Here is a 24535-nt window from a genome sequence, read left to right as displayed (position 1 = left end):
GCATATCCCCAGTAGGGGGTGTGCAAGAAGCAGCTGATCGATGATTCTCTCTCATCGATGTTTCTAACTCTCTATCCCCCTCTCTTCCTCTCTGCAAAAAATCAATAAAATATATATATTTTTTAAAAAGTCCTAACTTCACCTAACTCTATAATTGTAATGGGTAAAAGTAATTTTCTTATTCATTGTCAGGGTTGGGGGAGTACACATAATGATCACATTGAAGACTGATTTTCTTCTCCATCAATATTCTCTGTGTTAACTGCATTTACAATATTTGTATCATTTTGCCAGAGTATAATTATTTTTAAAATATCTTTATTGATTATGGTATTACACATGTGTCCTTATTCCCCCATTACAGAGTTTAAATTAACTATATGGATTATGGATCCTGAAAAGTTAAAATACATGATTTTACCCAAACATATCCCTAAAGTATCAGTGAGTTCTACTCTGTGTTTGCTGCATTATAAGTTGAAGTTCTGCCTGAACCGTGTGGCTCAGTGGTTGAGCATTGACCTATGAATCAGGAAGTCATCATTGGATTCCTGGTCAGGGCACATGTCTAGGTGGCAGGCTCCATCTCCAGTGCAGGAGGCAGCTAATCGGTGATTCTCTCTTATTTTTCATGTTTTTATCTCTCTCTCCCTCTCCCTTCCTCTCTGAAATCAATTAAGATATATATTTTAAAAGGGAAGCATATATGCACCCACACTGCCTTTTGATCCCCTTCTGTTTCAAGGCACTCTTATGGGTGAGTACCCCATGTGTGGGCCTTCATATTGGTAAGTATACACACTTTGAAAAACCCTAATTCTGGTTTCCTATTAAACTCAGATTATTTTAATTATCTGAAATCGGGGTTACCCAGCAACACTTCAATACCCCCTCCAAATAATCCAAATAAGTTTTTTTTTGTTTTGTTTTTTGTGTTTTTTTTTTTTTTTTTTTTTGCTGAATCTCTTCAGAACAATTTTGAAATAAAATAATTTGGGGAGATAGTTTCTATCATCCTGGAGATTCAGAAGTCATACTTCTGGGTCTGAGAGTTCATAGCAGCCAAGGTCAAACTCTAGTGATTGGCAAAAGGTCTCATATTGGGTACCCTTTGGCCTGCTGTTTCCTCACAAATAATAATGATATTTTAGTAGTCACTGGTCTGACTCAGGTTCTACACTCATACATAAGAGTGAAAAAAATTACGCTTGTTAACAGAATCCTCTCCCTTCATCAAAATAGATCCCATGAGGGCTGTAAAAGTCCAACAGCCAAGATTGTCAGATTTTTTTATTTATTTACTAAATACTTAAAATTCATATTTGTGTGATAACTAAACAAAAGCTCTTGACCCATCCTGGTTTTGGTTTTGGGTACTTATAATGCCAGATTTTCTAAAAGAGCCTGTTAGTTAGACATTAATATTCCATAGCACACAAAAAAGCAACACTAGTGTAGGTTGGCAAGAAAGACTTATTTAATTGTTTGAAGGTAAGCCAAGTTTCACAGTGCAAAAAGTGAAAGCCACGTGGACTGCGATTTCTTCAAACTGTGATATTATATTATATCATATTAGCCACAGCGTAGGATGGTACAGGCAGGATAAGGACAGATACAGAGTGATTTCACAAAGACAATTGTTACACAACTAAAAAGCACACATAACAGAAAAAATGTGTTGATTTAATTCACCATGCATTTAAATTGAACACATAATTACCAAGGCCCTAAAACATGTACCTATATAATGTCTCCACAAATGTATAGTCATTAGCTCTACTTTATAGAAAAGAAACAAATAAAATTATTTCAGTTATAATAGAAACAATATTTACAAATTATTTATTTATAAATAAAATCATCTGCAAAGTATTTGAAAAGACTGTTTTTTCTGTTTAACCTTAAAAAGTTTTCCTTTTTAAAAGGGAAAAAAAGTTAAATTGTTTATGAATATGAATTTATTTTAAAACAGCAGATTCTAATTATATTTAATGATCCATAGTGTATTGTGATACTGCTGTACACAAAAAATATAATTTAATGCAACGCAATAACTTAATCTAAGAAGCCAAAGTTAAACGCCCAGTTTGGAAGATTGAGGTTTCCTTCACAGATATTGATTAAAATATTTGAAATCATTGATTGAAAGAATAAAGGCAATTATAAATGACCTCCTTCATTTCTTTTGAGCAGAAGCAATAAACAATACAGTATTTAGAAAACAGTTTATCCAAAATAATAATAGAGTACTTCAATAGGACATATTACAAGGTTACTAAAGTAATGAAACAACATGATAAACAGGATGAAATGGTATAACAAAGACAATGAAATAAGCAAACTCAAATCTACTTACATCTATATTAGCCACATAAATCACAAACTTCACAAAGGTACTATCACACTAAACCATGACGTGTACTGTGGTGTATTTACCATAGAAACAATATTTAACATAATGTAATTTCAATAATGAATTGAAAACATATTGATTAGAATGATTCTGCAGCCTGTAAGATCAGAAAGGATGAGTTGTAAAAAAAACTAATCTTTTTTCTATATAAAACAGGAGGACCCCAAATTTTGGGTAAATTGACTTTTGATGAAGTGGTTTTTGAAAGAATAATTAAAGGATCATTTATTTGTTTTTAACCTTTGGTTTTTAAAATGAGTATCATAGTGAAGCATAAATCGAATACCATCTTCTACTAAAACATCATTACAATATAAAATGTTTTAAAAGACTGAGACATTCATGGAGATTAAATGGTGTGTCCACACTAGCATCTCATTAGTTCAATACTGTCCAGGCCCTTTAAATAAATAGAAATTAAGTTATAATATTGATTATTTTGTACAAATGTGAAAGTGCTACAAGCGATACAAGAGTATTGTACTTTGTGCCAATATAGATTTAGTCTAAAAGGATCACTCAGAAATCACTTCTATAAAAAATAGACATTTGATCTATTTTTTCATATGCAATAAGTTTCTCAAAAAGAAAAAAACATTCAGGAAGTTTAAAATTTTACCATAGTGGACTTAAATTTCACTATAGTGGATAGAATAAGGAAGAGTATAATATAAATAGCTAACAGTAAGTGTTTTTTGTAAACTACTGGGAAATTCTTTTATGTAAAGAAATTAGATAGCTATCATGAAACCAAAATAGTATCAAGTGAATATATTCAATATAATTCATTTCTGAAAAGACACAATAGAATTAGAGGAGGTTTTTGGATGCCCTATCACATATGATACTGACCAACACGGTCAGCGTTGCACTGATAAAGATGCCATTTTCTGGAAGGGATCAATAGGAGCACTTTGCTAGGTGAGGGATGACATTCTGTGGAGGAGCATGAGATGGTACAGCTGAAACCATGGTCAGTTCATTTGATACTCACCTTTTAATAAGACTTAGAGCTAACATTCCACTTAAAAGTAACCTGATTTTGAAAAACAATGCTAAATAAGAGCAATAGGAAAGATTTTTAGACCCAGGCCATGTGAAATATTATAAAATAACTAGAGGCCCGGTGCACAGAAATCGTGCTCTCAGGAACATGGGGGGTTCTTCTGCCTGGCCTGCGCCCTCTGGCAGTTCAGGAGCCCCACAATTGAATGCTCTGCAGAGGGAGGCCCCGCCCACCACCATCAGCTGGGTAGCCTGGGCCTCCCTCTTTGGGGCAATCATGGAGACCCCCCACCGGTGGCCTCGGCTTCCCTTTGCTGGGCAATCGTGGGGCAAAGCTGGGGCCCCCTGACCAGTCATATAGCACCTGCCTTGTCAGTGGCAGTCAGTGCTGGGTCGCCTTATTGCCAACATGATAGTAGTAATATTTATTAGCCATCAATGTTTTAACTTGGGAAATATCTTGGCAAGTTTTGTAGCCTGTAGTTTGGAAAAATACATACTCTAATATCTAGTGCTCTAGCATATATTCTTTCAGTCAAAATTCAACTAGTAAGAATACTGAGATGAGATAATTAGTGAACAGCTCATATGGATTAAATAAAGTCTATGCTATAGCAAATGGACCACAGGAAAGTCAATACACATCAGTTGTCCATCCATATGTAAGACTGAAACTTGCTATACTTAATGTAACTTGTAACCATTCATTTCCATTAAAAACCTGTAAAAATTTCAGTGAGTTACCTTATTATAGGGATGACCACACAATATTTAGATTTATATATGTATCTTTGAATATATTTATGAATATGCATATGTAGGGCATGTATGTGTATGCATGTATAAATATATGCATATATATATTTAATTCAATTCTATTATTTAAAACTGCTTATATTAGCAAAGAAAGACTTTTGTTTAATTAGGTATATCTATAAATTGTAAAATTATGATAGTTAGCAATTCATTTAATTATTGCATATGTTTTGAGATAAAAAGATTTCCCCATAATACTCAGAGAAGATGCATGCAAATAAAATACAATTAGAACCAACTTTCTGTTTTGCTTTTAGGAAATCAACTAAGAGAAAAGCACTCCCACCCCCAGACCAAATCACAAAAAGTGAATAGAAATATCTAGATAAACTCTTGAGGTGCTTTGTATAGATATTCCAAAGTACCTTACATAATCCCAGCATCACATACTTACTACAAAATGCTTTGAGGGCTGAAAAGGAAATAAACACAAATGAAACCAAACCTCATTGTCCAAAATAAAAGTCTTAGTGTTTACACAGCTATTTTCATTTGATGACCACCTCAGATGTTACAAAAGGTTTTGCTGGTCTTAGTTTACAAATAGAAAAATTCAATATTCAGAGTAAATTCAGTGATTGTCCTGTCCAGACCTGCTGGGCGAAAAATGGCTTCCATGTTTCACAAAATTACCCGTGACCCAGACTATAAAGAGAATCATTTTGCCTTCTGGTCCAAAGGATATAAAAGCAGAGAGAAAACACCAATGCGTCCAATAATGAAACTAGCCGCATTTATGTACATAATCTAAAGGCTTGCTAGGTGGCCACTTACCAAGGTCATTGGAAGGCATGTCCACAATCAGCTGGTCACTATATTTTCCATATAAGCCATTGGTGCATATGGCTACTATTTGAAGAACGTAACTCATATTGGGTAGTAAGTTACTGAGGATAGCACCCTAAAAGAAAGATGTCAATAAATTATAACTGTGTTATTTTCAAGGAGTATAGCATGTACACATTTGTCCTTGAAAACTTTTTTCTCATTAAATGAGAAATATTTATATTTTATTAACCACAGAAAATGTTTATGTAGTGTTAAATGGAAAACCTACCGAAAACTAGGCATCTTTCAACTTTACAAAAAAAAAAAAAATCCGATTTAGTTTTAGAAAGTTTCATTTTTTAACTAGAACTCATAAAAGTTATACATGAGTGTCAAAATCTGCAAATTAATATTCTAGACAAATAAACACGTAGCATTTGCAAGGAGCAAAAGGTGAAGAAAACACAATGGAAAAACAACTTATTTCCAGTTTTAACAATATATAAGCTAGGTAGTAACAGAATTATTATCATCATACTATTATGAAATGAAAAATAGTGTATTTCTATAAATTCCACAATCTTCCATGTTCATAGAGTCTCAGTTCTAGTTAAGTGAATCTAAAAGTTGGAACAAATTTGATCCATTTTGTCCATATGGTAGTCAACACCACGATCACAGGGACAGTTTTTGTTTAAAGGCAGCTTTCTAGGGCATGTGGGACTCGAATGTCTGAATGCAGAGTGTAGGGTCTGGCCTGCAGTGGGATCTTCCTAGAGCCACACCCAGATGGTGTTGCCTCAATGAAACCCGAGTCCACAGCCAACACTTCCAACACTCCCTGCCCAGGCAAAGTCTGCTACTGAGACGCTCAGGTCATGTGGGACTCTGCCCTTTATTTTCTTTAGTTCATATGCCTGGGCAGGGAGGAAAAGCAGGTAGATCTTTCCTGAGGCTTACCTGCCTTGTGTTCCGAAAATTCGATCTCAATTGTTTTCTTTGCTACTTGCAAACTTGATGCCAAAAAAAAGACCTTTGGAGAGCCCTACCGTATTTGCCTTGTGCTGGTGTAACGTGAAGGGGCAAAGAACACGGGATGGTGCCAGAGCATGGAGATTCCAGCCCAGTTCTTTCCACAACCGTGAGGTCACACTCCAAAAATTTAACTGCTCTTTCCGTCCCTTTATTTCTAAAGAGAAGTGACCCTAGATGACCTCTAATTCCTAAGCCTTCTGTCTGTGTCTACTCTGTAATGTTGTTGTTGGCAAAGTGGTGGTCTCCCATAATTAAAACCATAAATAATAACATAGTGTGATTCACTGTAAGATTTGATATAACTTAAGCTAGGTCCTCTTCCTCCTCCTCCCTCTGGTGACCTTCATACCAACTCTAAATAACCAAGGGCAACAACATACAATCATTGGTAAGATTTTCCTTGAAAATTAAACTATAATATTATCAATATAAGAAACAATTGATCTTATAGTTACCAGATCTTGATAGCCATCTGTCAAAAATTCATGTTTGGTTTGGTCTTCTCCCTCTAACTGCTGGTAAAGAACGGCAAACTTCTCGATCATATTATCATAGACGACGCGAGGTCTCTCCCATGTAACAAGAAGGCTGGTGTAATTCTTTGGGTCGGCTTGAACATTTTCTGGTTCTGAGCTACAAACTTCAGAGAGAAAAAATTTACAAACTTCAGAGAGAAAAAATTTACAGCTGTCAGCCTCTAGGATTTTAACAAGTAATAGATGATATTCTACTAATGGCCTGGCATATGAATTCATGCACATTGAAAGAAAATTAATTAGAAGAAACATTATAATATCACTATTTGCCCTTTCTCTATATTAGAAGTGTCAACCAAATTCACATCAACAATGACAGATTGAAGCACAGGCATGCAATTGGCACCCGTGAGAGCTTTATATGTATCGTGCATGTGTGATAAATAAATTTGCTTAACTAGACCTGCTTTCTGATTTAGCTAAACTTTTCCCAGCCCAGTGAAGCAGCCCAACTTCTCTTTCAGGTAATTGTCAGCAACACAGCAGTAAATATCAACACAAAGCAGATTATTATTATAGTCAGCAGGGAGAACAAAGGGTAAAATATTTAACTGCAGCAGTGTTTGACTATATTCTGCACAGTGAGAAAACGTGAAGTCATTTTCAAGGTCCACCATTTCTTACTTCTTTTCAGTCAGGTCAAGTTTCTAAGCTTTCTAAATCTCCATTTTCCAGCTAATGAATACAGGATTCCACTGAGTCTCCTATCTACCTACTCCAGGACTTCTGTGAGGATCAAATGAGATCAGGCATGGGAAAATGCTTCACAGACATTTGGTTAAAGTGTGAAATGTTTCCATCTGGCTATAAAGCAAGTCATGTTTCTGGGCTGAAGAAACTGCAAGGAGGCTAGCTAGGGAGAGGAAGTTGGTCATTACTACATGATGCTATTACCTGGATAGTTGGACACTTAGCATATTATCCTTTTATATATATATATATATATATATATATATATATATATATATATATATATATGGATGATTTTTTCGGTATTTTATTTCAAAAGAATGTAAAGAGTTATACTTACTTGCTGGAGAGCTTTTGTTTATGCCACTTCCTTCCCACCTACCTCTAGCTGTTCAAGTCCTACATTTCCATTCAGGAAAAGTCTAGGTCAAATGCTCTCACTTCTGCTGTTCCGTGTCATTTGTCTGCTTGGTTTCACTACTGTATTAATTGCACTTTCTCCTATATTGTTTTTCTGAATTGGTCTTTCTTAACTTCTCTAGCTGATTATAAACATAAAAGCCATAATTCTAGACTAGAGGCCCGTTGCATGAAAATTCACGCACTGGAGGGGTAGCCCCTCAGCCCGGCCTTCCCCCTCTCACAGTCTGAGATCCCTCAGTTGCTGGAGGTGACCTGTAAATCAGGGGAAGGTGAGGCCCCCATCACACGTAAGCTGCTGTCATTGCCGACAGTGAAAGCCTCGGCTGGCCCTGGTTAGCTGAGCCTCAGGCTGGCCCTGGATGGCTGGGCGGCCGAGTGGACGGGGGTGGGGTGGGAGGGGGGGCTCCAGAGGCAGGTGCACAAAGCAGTCAGACCCTCCTGGGGGTGGTCCCAGCTGTGCCCCACACCTGCCTCCCCAGCGGGGCTGAGGGGATTGGGTATCACCATCATGTGGCTGTGGTGTGGCAGTCAATTAGCATATTCCCTCTTTATTAGGTAGGATTGACTAAAATGCTATTTTGAATATTTGGCATTATTTTTGGAAATAAATGTACAAAAGACACCTACAAGATTGTGATGCCTTTATTTCTCTTGTTTGGTACTTGATCAAGGTGGTTAGCTTGGGATGAGGAGAATTTTAATTATAAAATATGACCTACTACTGAACATTTTGCTGACAGAAAATCCTTGAAATAATTAAAAATTTCCAACCAGAGAAAAACCATAGGAGAACAAGTAAAACAATCATTTCAGTATTTTTCAGATCTGCTAACAAAAATCCCACTTTGGCATAATAAATTGATTAAACAATTTCATGGAATTAGAAATTTCGCTTATCTCATCTGCAAAAAAGGTGTTTTGTTTGTTTGTTTGTTTTTTTAATCATATAGGGATTTCAAATAGAATTGAAGCCTATGCTGGGAATGGTGCCAAATACTTAGTCCAAAGAAAGAGTAGTCTGATACTTTCTGAAACATACATAATGTGCTATTGTAATTTGAGCTAATTGTGAGAATGAAAATTATATTGTGCAAATGAAGCAAAATAATAAGTATCTTTCTTCATAGACCATATCGAGCTGCAAAAGACAGAGAAAGCAAGGTCACTAAGACCCAGGATTAACTAATCAGCTCACACAATCTGGGTTTTGTTTTCGGGGATACTTAAAGCATCTGGCTGAGATCAGGCAGTTGCCTCAGGTCACCCAATTGTCACTGCTCTACGAAATAGTTGAACGATTCAGTGAAAATGTGCCTTAATAGCATCGTCCGCATCTCTGTACAAATCTGTAGTTTATCTCATGAACACAGGAGGGCACCCAAAACTAACAATTGGCCTCGTAAATTGAAAAGTTTTACATACAGTACTTAGTATTAACAATTTCAGCAAATGTGCACTATGCTAGTAATGGAATATGAATGATTCAGGAAAATATAAACATATATACTTTGTATAAACAAATGCATGAATAACTTCATATGAGTTAGAGATAGGATTTATTATTGTAAAAACTATGAAGTTTTTTTGTTGTTTATTAGGGAATTAGGGTAAAGTGTTCCTTTGGGAATAAGAATAGGATTCTTCCATTATCATAAAATATGAATTCATAATAAGAAAATATATTCTAATTTAGATCCAGACTACATTATCTTTACTCTACCTAGTGACACTTTTATTAGTGTCCACCAGATGGCAGAAGACCATCAAGTCATCTCAAAATATATGTGAGCTACTCACATAAACTGTCATGGTAGGAACAAGATTCCTCAGTTTTGCTTGTAATGATTCCCAAGTTCTTTTTGGAAGGAAAAAAGCAATTCTAGACAATATAATTTGTTGATTTTGTCCTAAAAATTCAATCCCAGGTTTTAGAATATGGGAATGATTTAAAGTGAACTATTCTCTTCCCCCCAAATTAATCTTAAAATTCATAAATTTTGTGCATGCCCAGAAATGATAAAAATTGCTTGAAAAAAGTATAAATACCCAAATGACTGCAAAATATCCAAATGACTATTCTCTAAATAGCACAAACTTCTTTGGTCAGATGTCTATGTTTAGCTAAATTTAATAATAGTAGAAATCACAGTTGCTTCATATTTTAAGAATCAACATTAGTAAAAAAAATTCTAAAAAAAAAAAGCTATAATTTTCATTAAGTCATCATTGATTTGCTTTCTTATTTATAGATCTAGTAGAGGCCCGTTGCATGAAGAGATTCATGCAAAAGGCTTCTTTCCCTTGGCTTCTAGCACCAGTTTTCCTCCAGGACCTGGGATCCAGGCCTTCACTCTGGCCAGTTTGCCTTCTTCATCTTTGCTGCAGACTCCGGAGTCTGCAGCCTTGTCTTCACTGTGGCACTGCGCTCCTGTAGACCCATCCCCTTTTGTCCCCTCCTCAGGCCCTCCCTCTCATAGCGGGTGTCCTGCCCCACCTGGCCACTCGGGTTGGAGCAGCTGGGTGGCCACCATCTTTGGCCTTCTAATTTGCATACTCACTCTGATTGGCTGTGGGTGTAGTGGAGGTACAGTAAAGATAATGTAGTCTGGATCTAAATTAGAATATATTTTCTTATTATGAATTTATATTTTATGATAATGGAAGAATCCTATTCTTATTCCCAAAGAGCCTATTGGTAATTAAAAATAAGTTCACTTATTTTTAATTATAAATGGTATGTTAATTACACTATTTTAAAAACAAATTTTTTAAACATTTTATTGGTTTTTTTTTTTTTTACAAAGAAGAAGAGAGAGGGATAGAGAGTTAGAAAAATCGATGAGAGAGAATCATTGATCAGCTGCCTCTTGCACACCCCCTACTAGGGATGTGCCTGCAACCAAGGTACATGCCCTTGACAGGAATCAAACCCGGGACCTTTCCGTTCTCAGGCTGACCCTCTATCCACTGAGCCAAACCGGTTTCGGCTTAAAAACATTTTATTTTATTATTATTATTTTTTTTATATTTTATTGATTTTTTTACAGAGAGGAAAGGAGGGAGATAAAGAGCTAGAAACGTTGATGAGAGAGAAACATCGACCAGCTGTCTCTTGCACATCCCCTACCAGGATGTACCTGCAACCAATGTACAATACATGCCCTTGACCGGAATCGAACCTGGGACCTTTCAGTCTGCAGACCGATGCTCTACCGCTGAGCCAAACCGGTTTCGGCGGCTTAAAAACATTTTAATCCTCACTGGACGATATGTGTATATGTTTTTTAAATTGATTTTAGAGAGAGAGAGAGAGAGAGAGAGAGAGAGAGAGAGAGAGAGAGAAACATCAATGTGAGAAACATGGATTGTTTGTGGTTGCCCTGACTGGGGATCGAACCTGAAGCCTTTTTTGATGCAGGGACAAGGCTCCAATCAACTGAACCACCTGGCCAGGGTTCCCTTTGTTTATTGATAACCAAAAACTTAATAATAGGTTACAAAGCTACAGCCCAATCTAGTACTTTAGATATTGAAATACAGGTTCTTATGGGGAAAATATATATATTTCAGGATATACTAAAAATATAAGCCTGTATTTCTATTTGTAGTCATTGATCTTGCCAAAGGACTGCCCTTCTATAAGGTAGGATGGAATCTTTAAATAACAATCTAGTTAACCATATATATATATATATATATATATATATATATATATATACATATATGTATATATACATACATATATGTGTATACACACACACACACACACACACACACACACACATATATATATATATATATATACACACTACTTGATATTCAAGCATAAAACTGGTAATTACCATGAAATGAGTTTTTAATTTGCACTAAATTTTCCAGGTTTTCATTATATTTTTTATTGGAATTAGTATAATTATCATATCAGAAGGACATATACTCTACAAAGCATATTATCTGGATTTAAAATTATGAAGCATTTTCCAGATCAGATTACCAATTGATATAATAAAGTAATAATAAGAATGTAATTAATTTTCTTGATTATGAGGAGTTCAGAACTATGTTGAGGTCCCAGTTCCTACAGCAGGACTGAATCACATCTCCCGATATCTTTCTACAAGATACATGTGATCTGAACCATAGTTACAGATTCTTTAAGCAACACTGGCCAAGAACGAGAATTTGGTTTCTGCAAGCCCTTGCCCTTGACCATCCTGTGGTCCATGTCAAGTCACGTAGAGTACATCAACTGCCTTGGTAGGAATGCAAAGGACGCTCACGTATAAAGAATGAGGATACAGTCCCCCTTTTCAGGGTACAATACATATTCTCACTTAAAAACTTACTTCTCACGTTAAATTCTCATCCACTTGATAGCGGGCTCTCTTAATATACAAATACAGGTGATGCTGTCCCTGCCTCTATGAAGCTTGTTCTAACCCTCACAGCTAGTAAGCTATAAAATAGAATGGCTGTTTTTAGTTTCTTAGTCCTAGACTCCATTTATAGAGGAATAAAAATAAATTTGTAAAAATATACCATTTAGACCAAATTAGGTTGTGATTTTCAAAACCACCCATTTTTTCCACTATAAGTTGTAAAAGTTTCACAAACTTTCAGCTGACAGAGAGTCATTTATCCTCTATTACATATATAAGTCTATATGAAGGGCGAATATCTCATATGTAGGGATGTGCATGACTTGGAGAACAAGTATGAAAGATTAATAAGCAAAGCACTGGGTGTCATGAGCAAAAAAAAGAGGAAAAAGAAAAGAAAAGGAAGAGGTAAAGTACAAATGAGAACATGACAACTCTTCGGCACGAGAATAACACATCTCTCAGCTAATGGAGCAAGTGGCTGCAGATGGTCAGGGGAGGTGCGAGTCTCCTTCTGCTGCTTCATGTGCCCCCCTTGGGGGAAGGGCAGTCTGCGCTGAGGGAGAAGGTCCAGGCTTAGCTCCATGGCTTATGAGTCAAGGTGACAAGACAGATGGTGATTCTTAGGGAGGGGCAGAGGAAATGTCACAATTGCCTGCGATGTCGCTAAGTTTTACCCAGTTATTTTACACTGACTTGAAGTTTGGTGCCATTTAACACAAGCCATGACAGAGGACTTTGTGGACAAACTGTAAACCCACCTCATCTTTGTTTGAGGTTTATGAGCATTATTTGAAAAACTATTGTGAGAGGAGCTTAAAGATTCACAGACCCAGAAGACAATCAATATTAAGGTTGCGATTTCCCCTCAGGGAGTAGCAGATCTTAAAGCTAATGTAAACATGGCTACAACTGTGACAAATAACTAGAAATGATCTGTGACTGTTTGGTACTCTAAATTATGACAGCATTCACTTGAGATAAATAGCCAAGAGGAATCTTTTAAATTCTCCCTAATTCAGTCAGTCTTCTCTTGGGGAGCACAGGAACTTCATCAATAGTTTGATTAGTAATATACTAATATAATCTCCTAAGAAGTCTCCAGTCACTTTTCCGTAGAGAGTGTCAGTGGACATGTGATATTAATGAATGCTATTTATAACTACTGACTTTCAAGAAGGTAAGTCTGCTGATGTATAATTCATCGTGACATTTTTCAGGCAATTATAGACAATTTCTTATTGCTCAAATACAACATTAGGGGATAAAGACAGTCCTGTAATGCCATTTTCCACTGAAAAGCATCATTAAATATATTACCATGCCAGCAAATGAAGTGCATTTGTAATTCTATTCAACAAACAAGAGCCTTAAACATGGAAAACTTGAATAGTATGCCATACTTGCTGTGATAGCTTATCCATCATATATAGACACATATATGCATACACACATATAATCAAGAGTGTAACACACACACACACACACACACACACACACACTACAATAATCCTATACAATAAAAAGCTAATATGCAAATCAACCAAATGGCAGAACAACCGGTCTCCATGACACTCACTGACCACCAGAGAGCAAATGCTCAATGCAGCCAGGCTCAAGGCTGGTGACTGCAGCAGCAGTGCTATGGATATCCGACTGCTGAGTGGGCCTAAGCCTTTAGACAGACATCCCCTGAGAGCTCCCAGACTGCAAGAGGGAACAGGCTAAGGGATGCCCCCTCAAGTACACGAATTTTCATGTACTGGGCCTCTAGTAGTAGTTATAAGTCTGAAGCGCATTATGTTCAAAGGACTGCTCTGCTTTGCAAACTTTTGTTCATTTAAAACCCAAATGCTACAAAGGTGGCATTTTAAATATATATATATATATATATATATATATATATATATATATATTTTATTGCTTTTTTACAGAGAGGAAGAGAGAGGGATAGAGAGTTAGAAACATCGATGAGAGAAAATCATCGATCAGCTGCCTCTTGCACACCACCTACTGGGGATGTGCCCACAACCAAGGTACATGCCCTTGACCAGAATCGAACCCGGGACCTTTCAGTCTGCAGGCCGACACTCTATCCACTGAGCCAAACCGGTTTCGGCCAAAGGTGGCATTTTAACTCTCATTTTTTAGGTGCAGAAACTGAGGCTATGATAAATTAAGTAAACTGACAATTTCTGTGTAACTAATAAGTGTTGGCACAGGGGTTTGAAAGCAAGAGCCTACTGGACTTTAAAGACCACGCCTTTCCCACTGTGCTTGCCCAGGCCCTGCTTCTCAGTGGAAGTCTTGCCAGTGGGCTGCGAGGGCAGCAGGGAAGCACCTGGTGCCCGGAAGGCAGGCGACAAAGTTGAACTTCACCTACTTCCCACTCACGCTGTGTCTGTATGGTTACTCCACGTATTTCTCATTATCTAAAAGACTGCTTTTACTAACTCCTTCAGGATCCAATGGTTCTACTAAATTCTGTGATTCTTAGAAAGCCATTGTGCATCCCATGGTGCCAAAAAGACATGCCTTTCTATTAATAATAAGTGGCAGCTCCACATAAAAAAATGCAAAACTTGAGGACTGAGTTCTGGTAAGACATGTTCACGCACAAACTCTGACTGTGTTCCTGCTCTGAATGCAGAAGTGAATGAAGCTGAACCTCTGCTCTGAAGGGTATAGATATACAGACCTCATGTGGGTTTTGCAATTATTTGCAATGTAGTTTTCAGAGTGTATTTTTCTACAATGCATTTACTGAGAGGAGAATTTTGACCATTTTCATGCCAACTCTTGGTCAAAATGAGAATGTTAGGTATTTATAATGGTAAAATATATAAATGTAACCTGAATATCCAGAGCTGAGAGGTTGGATTAACAAGCTGTTATGACTCTATAATGCAATATTACATAAAAATGATGCATTAATAATATATTTATATCATGGAATAAAAAAATCCATAAAAATATGTATGTAGTGCAATTTCATTTCTGTGAGAAATAAGAATATATTTTTAAGGAAAAGGTCTGGAAGGATATTCACCAAAATCCTCATAGCAAGTATCTTTGGGTGGTGACATTATAAAATGTTTTTATTTTCTTCTGTGTATTTATCTACATTTTCTGATTTCAAAAAAATATTTATTTTAATAAAAACTTACTTTCAGATTAAATATAATAAAAATTAAGTGCTGAACATAAATGCAAACCTCAATTCTTATTCTCAAATTCAGTTCAAGAAAGTAGACAGGAAGTAGTGTATCGATTAAGAAAACAACCATCACAGGGATATGCTCAAAGCAATTGATAATAGGAGCTTGTTGAACACCAGTACTAATGATGGGACAAGCAAGAATTCAGTTGTTACCTTCTGCAGAAAAAATGAAATACTATTTTTGAAAAGTTTCATGTCATTAAGGTAATCAGTTTTTATGATGAATTCATATAGGCAGAAATCATGTTCCCTTCTAAATATAAAGCATAGCGGAGAAAGTTTTGGAAGTCTTTAAAATCAAGAAGAACTGGGTTCAAATACTCATTCAGAACTTTATAGTTCTGTGAACTTGGACAAACCACTTTATATCATCTTTCCAAACTGGAAAATAAGGCCAATGTATGGTTGCACACACTGATTCACACCATACAGGGTAGATTATTGTTTTTATTGATTACTTTTGGTCTTCATCACTTAACTGTGGAAACAACAATGTTCCACATTAAATCAGAACTATATATGGGTAGACATGTTAAATGGTGCAATAGACCTACCCTACTTGCATTCTATGGAGATGAACTCTTTTAGTCATTTGGTAGATGTCTGGTGAATAAGACTTGTATGTTAGCTCAGCAATAGAGGTGAAGAGGTGAGACACTTAGCGACTTCTTTCATGAGTAAACAGACAATTATCATTCTATGCCAACTGCTATGAGGTGTGGATGCGCAGAAAATAGGCACACCTGGGCCCATCACACAACGTCAGATGCACATAATTTATCTTGTACTCTGTGGGTACAGCACCTCCACCAGCGCACAATCCTGTGCCCCGGCCAGAGCTAGACTTGGTGGGGATGGAAGTGGAGTCAGAGTGGCTCTCCAGTGGATGCAACCATCTACTTGGTCTTGAAGAATGAGAAGACCAGTGAGTGAAGACAGCGGGGAAGAACATACCATGGACAGGAAATAACATGTGTAAGTGCAACTTGGGAGACAGGGTCTGCCCTCTTCAGAATGAAAGGAGGAAGCTGGGTGAGGAGCAGAATGCCCTGAGACTACCGTAAAATGGCAAATGGTATGGAAGGGTTTCAATAAAATATAAAAGTACATGACAGAAATACAGTTATTTAAAATTTTTTATTTGGTTATTTGCATTTTAGAAGAGGAAATGGTTAAATCCCGCTTCTTTTTTCTAATCAATTGTCTATTATTTACCAGACAGGATCTTATAGTATTTAGTGTTGCTAGTAGAAATATAATTAAATTTCCTCACTTTGGGGCAATTTAATTTGAAACTTAATGTAACATTAAATGCAGCCATTCATCATTGCTGTCTTGTGCTGTATTTTTTTTTTCTTGTGTGGTTAAAGCATAAACAATGCTCACAAATAGCACATTAAAACATGCCATTTTAATGCCTAATCTTCAAAAGCAGATGATTATGAAATTAATGTTATACATGGCCAAAAATTCATTGCAGGGCTGAGATCAAAGAAGACCATGTCCTTGAAAAGATTTTAAGTCCCTTAAGGCCACTTCAACTATTTCCTTCATGAACTAGTCCATTCAAACGGTGAAATGAAAAGGACAAGTCAGTAGATGTAACCGATTGTATCCTCTGGGCATTTCCAAAGGCTCCAGCTGCTGGGCTGGCTTCAAAAGACTCAGAAGTCACTGAGGAGATGTTCCCCTGAGTCTTCTCCATTGCCTGACAAGACCTTTCTCCCCCCAAAGAAGGCAACTAGGGAAAAGACTCATTTTTTATTCATTACTTAGTGGCCATGTACACACAAATCTGTGCGCAAATAGCTTGCTGCCACTTGCCTCAGTTGGCTGCCCCGCCCCCCACTGCTGTAGCTCTCCCTGCACATAGCTCACTGCCCCACCCTTCTGTAGCTCTCTGTGGCTGGTAGCTTTTTGCCCTGCCCTCCTGGTGATTGGTCGTTACACATCACGATGTAACGACCGTTTGTATGTTGCCTCTTTATTATATAGGATAATTCAGCGCATTTAGTTTCCATTTCTACTAGGCAATAGCTCTTCTCCAGGAGCTGCTGACACTAAATGAACACCTTAAAACCCAACTATATGGTGACAAAAGATTTGACTTTTGGTGGTGGGCACTCAATGGAGTATCTTAGAAATGTACCCTACATCATCTTCTTAACCAATGTCAACCCAATAAATTTATTTTAAAAACACTTGTTGAAACAAATGATTCATCTACCTCAAAAACAAACAAACAAACAAACAAAACAAAACCACCTGTCAAGGCTCAGCTCAAATGTAGTTCTCTCACAGGGGTTTCCTGATCACCCCAACCGGATGTGATCTCCCCATGCTCTGAACACCTTGGTTGTTTATTCACTTCTCTTTCATAGCTCTTAAAACAGACAAATTCCATCAGGTGAATTCAGAGGTGTGTCTGTAGCTTTGCCATCTATTGCTGTGTGTTTTAGAAAAAAACACTGCCTTATTGAATCTCACTGTTTTTCATCTGCAAAATGGAAATATCCATGTGCGAAAGAACAGATATTTTAAGTTGCCATTTTATGAATGTGGTAACTGAGATTTAGAGAAGTTAAATAGTTTGTTTAACGCTACAAAGCTAATAATAAAAATATTACTAGGAATTGTTGTTTTCCATCGTACCACAATTATCTTCTACAACACTGAATCTGTGAGTTGTAGAAAAATCATATTTCAATACATACCCGCTTCATGAATCTCTTCCTTTCCAGTATAAGAGGTAAACACCTGCCTGGAAAACTTGTACTGTTGTTCTCGAAAATTATTTTGTAAGTACTCCATCAGCATGACATAACCAGACTGTTGCATGGTGAGAACTTCACAAAAAACAGCCAACTAAAAAGAAGAGAATGTAACATGTACGTTAACATTCCTGCTCCACGGGCATCAGTAAATGTTCTAAAACATACTCTGTAGTGAAGCTTGGAAAATTATTTTTTCAAATAACTTCATTTGTTTGAATTTCTAATATTACCTGGCTTTCAGAGATGCTAACTGTATCTTTAAAAACAATCCAGTCAACGGTGTCCGTGCAGGGAGGAGAGGTCAGCGAGCCGTTGTAGGTGTAATACTTGTCGGTTGAGTTTGGCAGAAGGGTCAGCAATATGAAAGGATCTAACGCCGCCTGTTTCCCTGCAAAGTAATCACATATGTCTCAGCTGGCATCCCAACTCTGCAACTTAGCTGTTCAAAACTTCTATGAAACAGAGACATATGCCTTGACATCTATTTAATCAGAAGTGAAAATTTGAGAACAGTTTGGATCTACTTTTTAAATGGCAATAAAACTGGCATATACATAACTTTCTTACATATATCACTACATAGTGTTAGATGCTTCATCTTTACACCAGGAAGATGCTAGAAAGATTATTATACATATAAAAGATATTCATAAATTATATGACCATTTTAATAAATCCGGAAAAACTATTTGATAAGATTCAATACACTTAGTGGAAAACAAAAACAAAAGCTTATTCTGATGATTATCTTCAAAAGTCCATCCTATATAATAGAGGTAATATGCAAATTGACCCTCATAAGATGGTTGCCTACAATCAGGCCAGCAGGGGAGTTAGTGAGGGATGACCAAATGATTGAACTGCAGGCTGCTTGGAGCGACCAGGCTAGTGGGGTGGCCACGGGGGGTGACCAGGATGGCAGGGTGGGGCAGTTAGGGGTGACCAGGCCAGCAGGATGGCAAGAAGGGCAGTTAGGAACGACCAGGCCAGCGGGGGGGGGGGGGGGGGACAGTTAGGGGTGACCAGGCCAGCAGGGATGTGCAGTTGGAAGTAATCAGGCTGGCAGAGGGGGTATTATGGCCAAGCCAGCAAGGGGAGCAGTTAGGGGCAATCAGGCAGGCAGGCAGGTGAGCAGTTAGGAGCCAGTGGACCCAGATTGTGAAAGGGACTGCTGGTTTAGTCCCAATCCCTGGGATCAGGCTGAAACCGGCAGTTGGACATCCCCCGAGGGGTCCTGATTGGAGAAGGTTTAGGCTGGGCTAAGGGGACCCCCTACCACCATGTATGAATTTCATGCACCATGTGTATTTATATACATTCTAGTATGTATATAAATACACATACATGTATAGTACAATAATAAATATTGATTTAACTTCCTAGATATATAATATAGGACTTTTATTCAAAACAGAGAATCCCTACCCACTTCCTCCGCCCCAAAAAATGGGTAGAGTTTTCCTAAGTATTTCATCTGGTCTTAGAATCCTGAAACAATCTGGCTTTCCTGGCTCCTTGAATAGTCCCATTTTTGTTTCTGCATTTCCTAGTAGCATGTCCCAGTAGCACGACCACTGCCTTGGGCATTTTGTGTGCCATCCCTCACTCATGCAGGAAGCAATCTCCCAGTGAGATCTGTGTATAACCCATTCTCCCACCCAACTGATTTTTGTAATAATGTAAAAATTCATAAGAACCCCAAGCAGAATCTAGAAGATGTCTCCAAATAGCTTACTTACCAAAACGACCAACTTTCTCGACTCCATCAATAATTGCTTTGTAATCCAAATTTTCCTCTATTCCAATCTGTTAAAGAAGAATGATATTCTAAAAATGGGATAAACTGTTTGATTAAGTGTTCACTAAAATGTAAAGATTAGTGATTTGCATTTTAAGTAGTCAAAAGCAATGTTCTCTAAATTGCTCACTTTTTTCCACAGCAAGCTACAAACAAGTGCAACATAAACCTTTTAAATCTCTTCAACTTTCCACCAAGAGAAGTACATTTTAAAATGTCATGACTCACCGTCTCTGCTATATCATTACGACATTTCGCCTATACAAAGAGGCAAATTGGTGCTCTCAGCACATACAGTTCAAGCTGGCAGGCAGTGAGGTACCCAACAAATGAGTCCAAGAGGCCCTTTCAACTTCCCAGCCAAGAGGTGGTTCTCCCAGTTAGCATTCTACTTGTGAGCTCTTCTACTTGTTCCAAAGAATGTTTTGATATTTCATGTCAATATTTCATGTGATTCAAAAATTAAGTTAGCGTTAAATCTAAGTATAATGATTACCTCAAATAAAATAGATAATGCTCTTATCTTCCCTTTTCCTTTAACTGCTTCTTCAAAGCTTGAGAATTGGTCCACATCAAAGCAGTAGATTTGCATCTGTAAATGTAACAATGAAGGCTTTAGTATATAGAAAGGCTTCACAAAAGTGAGCAAAGAGACAATAAAATGATTTACCAATTCAATCACTTCTACCTGAAAAATTTTCTAAACTGTATAATTCTGTACTCTGCATATTTAAAAATAATTTTTCAATTTTGTGTACTAGTATACATAACTGCATTTACTATCATTTCTCATCCTGCAATGAGGAAGGAAACACAAGTTAGATATGCCTGTAACTGAAATGACACATTGAGATTACTAGGTGGCATTAAAGTAATAATTTCTAGAACAATTATCAAATGCAATAAATGATCAAATATTATTTAAACTATTTTGCTGGTATTCTTTCAAATACAGTTTCATTCTTTTTTGACTGGACATGCCTTTCTTGATGGTCTGAGGGTTAGCATTTTTGAACTTTGTCTTCCACTCTATTAATTGTGAAATTCTTAAGGACTTTATTTCCACCTAAAAAATGCTAGGAGTTTTAATTTCTTGTTTTGTCTTCTCTCTGGGTATGAGGCTACACCTTGTTAATTTCTACTTTAGCCTATATATCTGTTGATTGATAGATTCTAGTCTCACTTATAATTTGGTGATCCTCATGCTGTGGGCTTGGGAATAAGGTAACTCAGTTTAGAACATAATTAAGGAAAGAACAGAACGCCTCTGAGAAGGTTAAGGTGCAGTAGGGCTGTGATCAGAGAAATAGTGGGTGTGAAGCAGGGGGTGGCCGTGGCTCCTGTCTTGAGTGATCCCCAAAGCCTTTCAAAGAGAGAATTTCTACTAAGCTGAACCCAAAAGGATGAGAAGCTTTCAAGCTCAGAGCTGAAAAGGCAGAAAGATGAGCTTATGTTCAAGTTAGAGGGACCAGCTTGGGAAAGGCCAACAGGCAAGCAAATATGAGAAGTGGAGGAAATGGGAAGAAATGGGTGGTGTTTCAGCTGAGCATATATGACGGAGAGGAGAGGTGAAGCTGGAGACGTAGGCAGGGGGCACACCCAGGAAGGTATGTGATGCAGTTTGGTCTTGAGAGCAATGACAAATCCTGATGCATTTCATCTAACAGGGTGGGGAAGGAGCAGGATGGGGGTAGGGGAAAGGGGAACGTGGAAGACATTAAGACTAGAGAGAAGGAGACCAGTTCAAGATTCGAAGTAAGAGACAAAGGTGGTTTAAATTTTTATCTGATCTCCCTCTTCATTTAGGGGCAGAATGGAGATCTGTCTGTAGCAATGCAGAAAGACCAGAAAAACAGAACAAGTCCAGGATGCCCCTCAGTTTCCTGTTTGCAAAATGATATGGAGAGAGTTTACACAAGCAAACATCAAACAAACAATACCACTGAGAGAACACTCTAGGGCCTTTTCAAATAAGAAAAATATATGAAGGTTAGTGTACAGACTCTCTACTGTTTATTTTGCTGGTTCAGGACTTACGTTGTTGTCAGAGTTTTTCTTGACTTTTAAAAAAATTTTATTGAATTTCCTGAGGTGACATTGGTTAATAAAATTATATAGGTTTCAAGTGTATACTTCTATAATACATCATCTGTACCCTATATTGATTTTCATCTCTGTTCTAAATTGTGAGAGAGCTAAACTCTCAGAAATGAGAATGTTATGTGTGCTTAATGAATTTACTTTTCTTTCACAAGCCAAATTTGATACTGTATTTTCTTCACTTGATCTTAGCCAAAAGGCCGAGAAGCGATTGATACTGTATTTTCTTTAAGAGTAGTTAATATATCTATATATATAAAACCCTAATATGCAAATAGACAGAATGGTGGAATAGAACAACTGGTCCCTATGTCATGTGCTAACCACCAGGGGGTGCACATGGAACATGGTGGGTGTCACCTGTGGCAGGACTGTGGAGCAGGTAAGCACCTTCCCCTGCTTCTGAGGCATGATTGGGGCAGCAGCCACCGCTCACACCCACTGCTGGTGCCAGCCCCAATCGTTCCACGCTGTCACAGGTGCAATCGGGGCCAGCACTGTCAGCGCATGGAAGTGGCGGTGGTGTTAGTGGTGCTGATGGCAGACAGAGAACCGGGGGTTGCAGTGGGAGGGGCTGGGCAGGGTATGGAGGATGGGCCGAGACCTGCCCCTGTGCCCATCACAGCCTCATGGCCCACAGTTCCTTTCAAGGTGCACAAACTCATGCACTGGGCCCTAGTTTAAAAATAAATTACAAGCTATTATAATATAAATCTGAATGTGCTTATCCACATTAAAAATGACCTTTAGTCCTTTAAAAGATCATTCATGCTAGTCTTATTGTTATTATCAATATATATTTTGGATTATAAATTCATAGTTTCATTATAAGTAATTTAGAAAACATGGGAATTTTAAAGAAGGCACCTATATGCCATCACAAAGGGAAAAATCATTGTTAATGTTTTCTTAATTTCCCTCACTTATTTTTATATTAGTAATAATCCATCTTCTCCTTTAATCTCTTAATAACTGCATAAGATAGCTGTTACTACTATTATATGAATTTCACAGAAGAGAACTGGAAGCTCAGGTAAAGTAAATAATTTATACAATGTCATGTCTTTAACTAATAACTAAAGTAACAATAATTTGTACAATGTTGTGTCTTTAATAATTAAATGGTGAAATCCATATTGAAACTTAGTGATTCAAACTTACTCTCAGTCACTAGTTTTCATATTTCACAAAATTGAAATAATGCCATGTTCACCATTTTCTTTTCTTTTTTAAAAGCATTAAAATCTTTAAAAAGCAAAAAGCATTACTATCTATGGTAATATCTTACGATGAACCATCTTTGTGTAAATCATACAAGAATATTATTTTTACAAGATGTATAATATCCCATCATAATGTATTTAATCAATTTCTTTTGTTTCAACTTTTTATTACTGTAAAAACTCTTTGCACATACATTTTTTAGTATATCTATAATTATATTTTATTTTTTATTTCATTTTATATTTTATTGATTCTTTACAGAGCGGAAGGGAGAAGGATAGAAAGTTAGAAACATCAATGAGAAAGAAACATTGATCAGCTGCCTCCTGGGGATGTGCCCCCAACCAAGGTACATGTCTTTGACTGGAATCAAACCTGGGATCCTTCAGTCCACAGGCTGACGCTCTATCTCCTGAGCCAAACTGGTTAGGGCTAATTATATTTTAGATTAAATTGCTACAAATTGAAATGATAGATATTGGAAATAAGCTTATTAAAGTCTTGATAAAAACAGCAAAGTACATCCAGAAAGTCTACCAATTTATACTCTCTAGACATGTATAAAAGTATTTATTTCCTCCCACATTTATGACTTATTATATTTATCTTGCCAATTTTAAAGCTGAAATTTTTTTCTCATTTTACTTTGCATTTCTTTGATTCTCCAGTATAATGATTAAGTCCCCTTACCCACCCCTTTTTTTTCCCTACAGGGATATGAATAAATTTCATTTATTCATTTACTCATAACCATTTATCATCACTAATGTGACCAGGAAGTGAAAAACTAAATTTGGGTATTATCGATATTTAACTTAGTCTGATAAGGAAGACAGATATTAACAAAGCAAACAAAATATAACTGCACAAATTATAACACTTGATAACAAATTAATATAATAGTATGCTTAATAAAATCTCAATGAATAGAGGAAAGAATCAGAGGGAACTCAGAGGAGAATGATTAGGGGAATCTTAGGATGGCTGTGCATGGATGCAGAGGGCGACCAGTCCAGATTGGAGCACCAGCAGAACTAGTGACTTACCTCAAGTGGAAATTTTTGTCCTTCCAAACTATGTTCTGATCCATCGGAAGACATGTTGCATTTTCCCCAGTGAAAAGTGATCTTGCTTGCTTTGAACACCGTTTCTGAAACTCCTCCAACGAGCTGGTAGTCATTAGTGAGATTAATTTCCACTAAAAACACATACACAGACAAAAATGAAACTGCGTTTAAATTTCTAAAAATCAAAATGACAAATTTCAAGTAAAATTTTCTCCTATTACAGGTACATTAAAATGTCTTTGATTAATTAAAAAAAATAAGTTGCCATTTTGGAAGCTGAACTGTAA

The 24535-nt window shown here is 36.9% G+C and overlaps 1 protein-coding gene across 5 annotated transcripts in view; it reads right to left on the bottom strand.

Moving 5' to 3' along the window:
- PTPRZ1 (protein tyrosine phosphatase receptor type Z1) overlaps nt 1-24535 on the bottom strand; it is a 173227-nt gene that overhangs the window by 59602 nt on the left and 89090 nt on the right. For 4 of the 5 annotated variants that reach the window (XM_036425438.2, XM_045576337.1, XM_045576350.1 and 1 more), the window contains exons 4-10: nt 24228-24379; nt 20354-20449; nt 19799-19865; nt 18290-18447; nt 18000-18150; nt 6493-6677; nt 5009-5135 (exon numbers count right to left, since the gene is read on the bottom strand). In XM_036425438.2, coding sequence (XP_036281331.1) covers nt 5009-5135; nt 6493-6677; nt 18000-18150; nt 18290-18447; nt 19799-19865; nt 20354-20449; nt 24228-24379 — 936 coding nt within the window. The remainder of the gene's footprint in view (nt 1-5008; nt 5136-6492; nt 6678-17999; nt 18151-18289; nt 18448-19798; nt 19866-20353; nt 20450-24227; nt 24380-24535) is intronic. The other variant, XM_045576346.1, reaches the window with a different exon arrangement.

The sequence above is a fragment of the Pipistrellus kuhlii genome, unplaced genomic scaffold (assembly GCF_014108245.1).
Source record: "Pipistrellus kuhlii isolate mPipKuh1 unplaced genomic scaffold, mPipKuh1.p scaffold_m20_p_10, whole genome shotgun sequence".
NCBI classification, from domain to species: domain Eukaryota; kingdom Metazoa; phylum Chordata; class Mammalia; order Chiroptera; family Vespertilionidae; genus Pipistrellus; species Pipistrellus kuhlii.
Note: the sequence above shows the minus strand (reverse complement) of the source record. Positions and strands in the feature narration are given on the sequence as shown.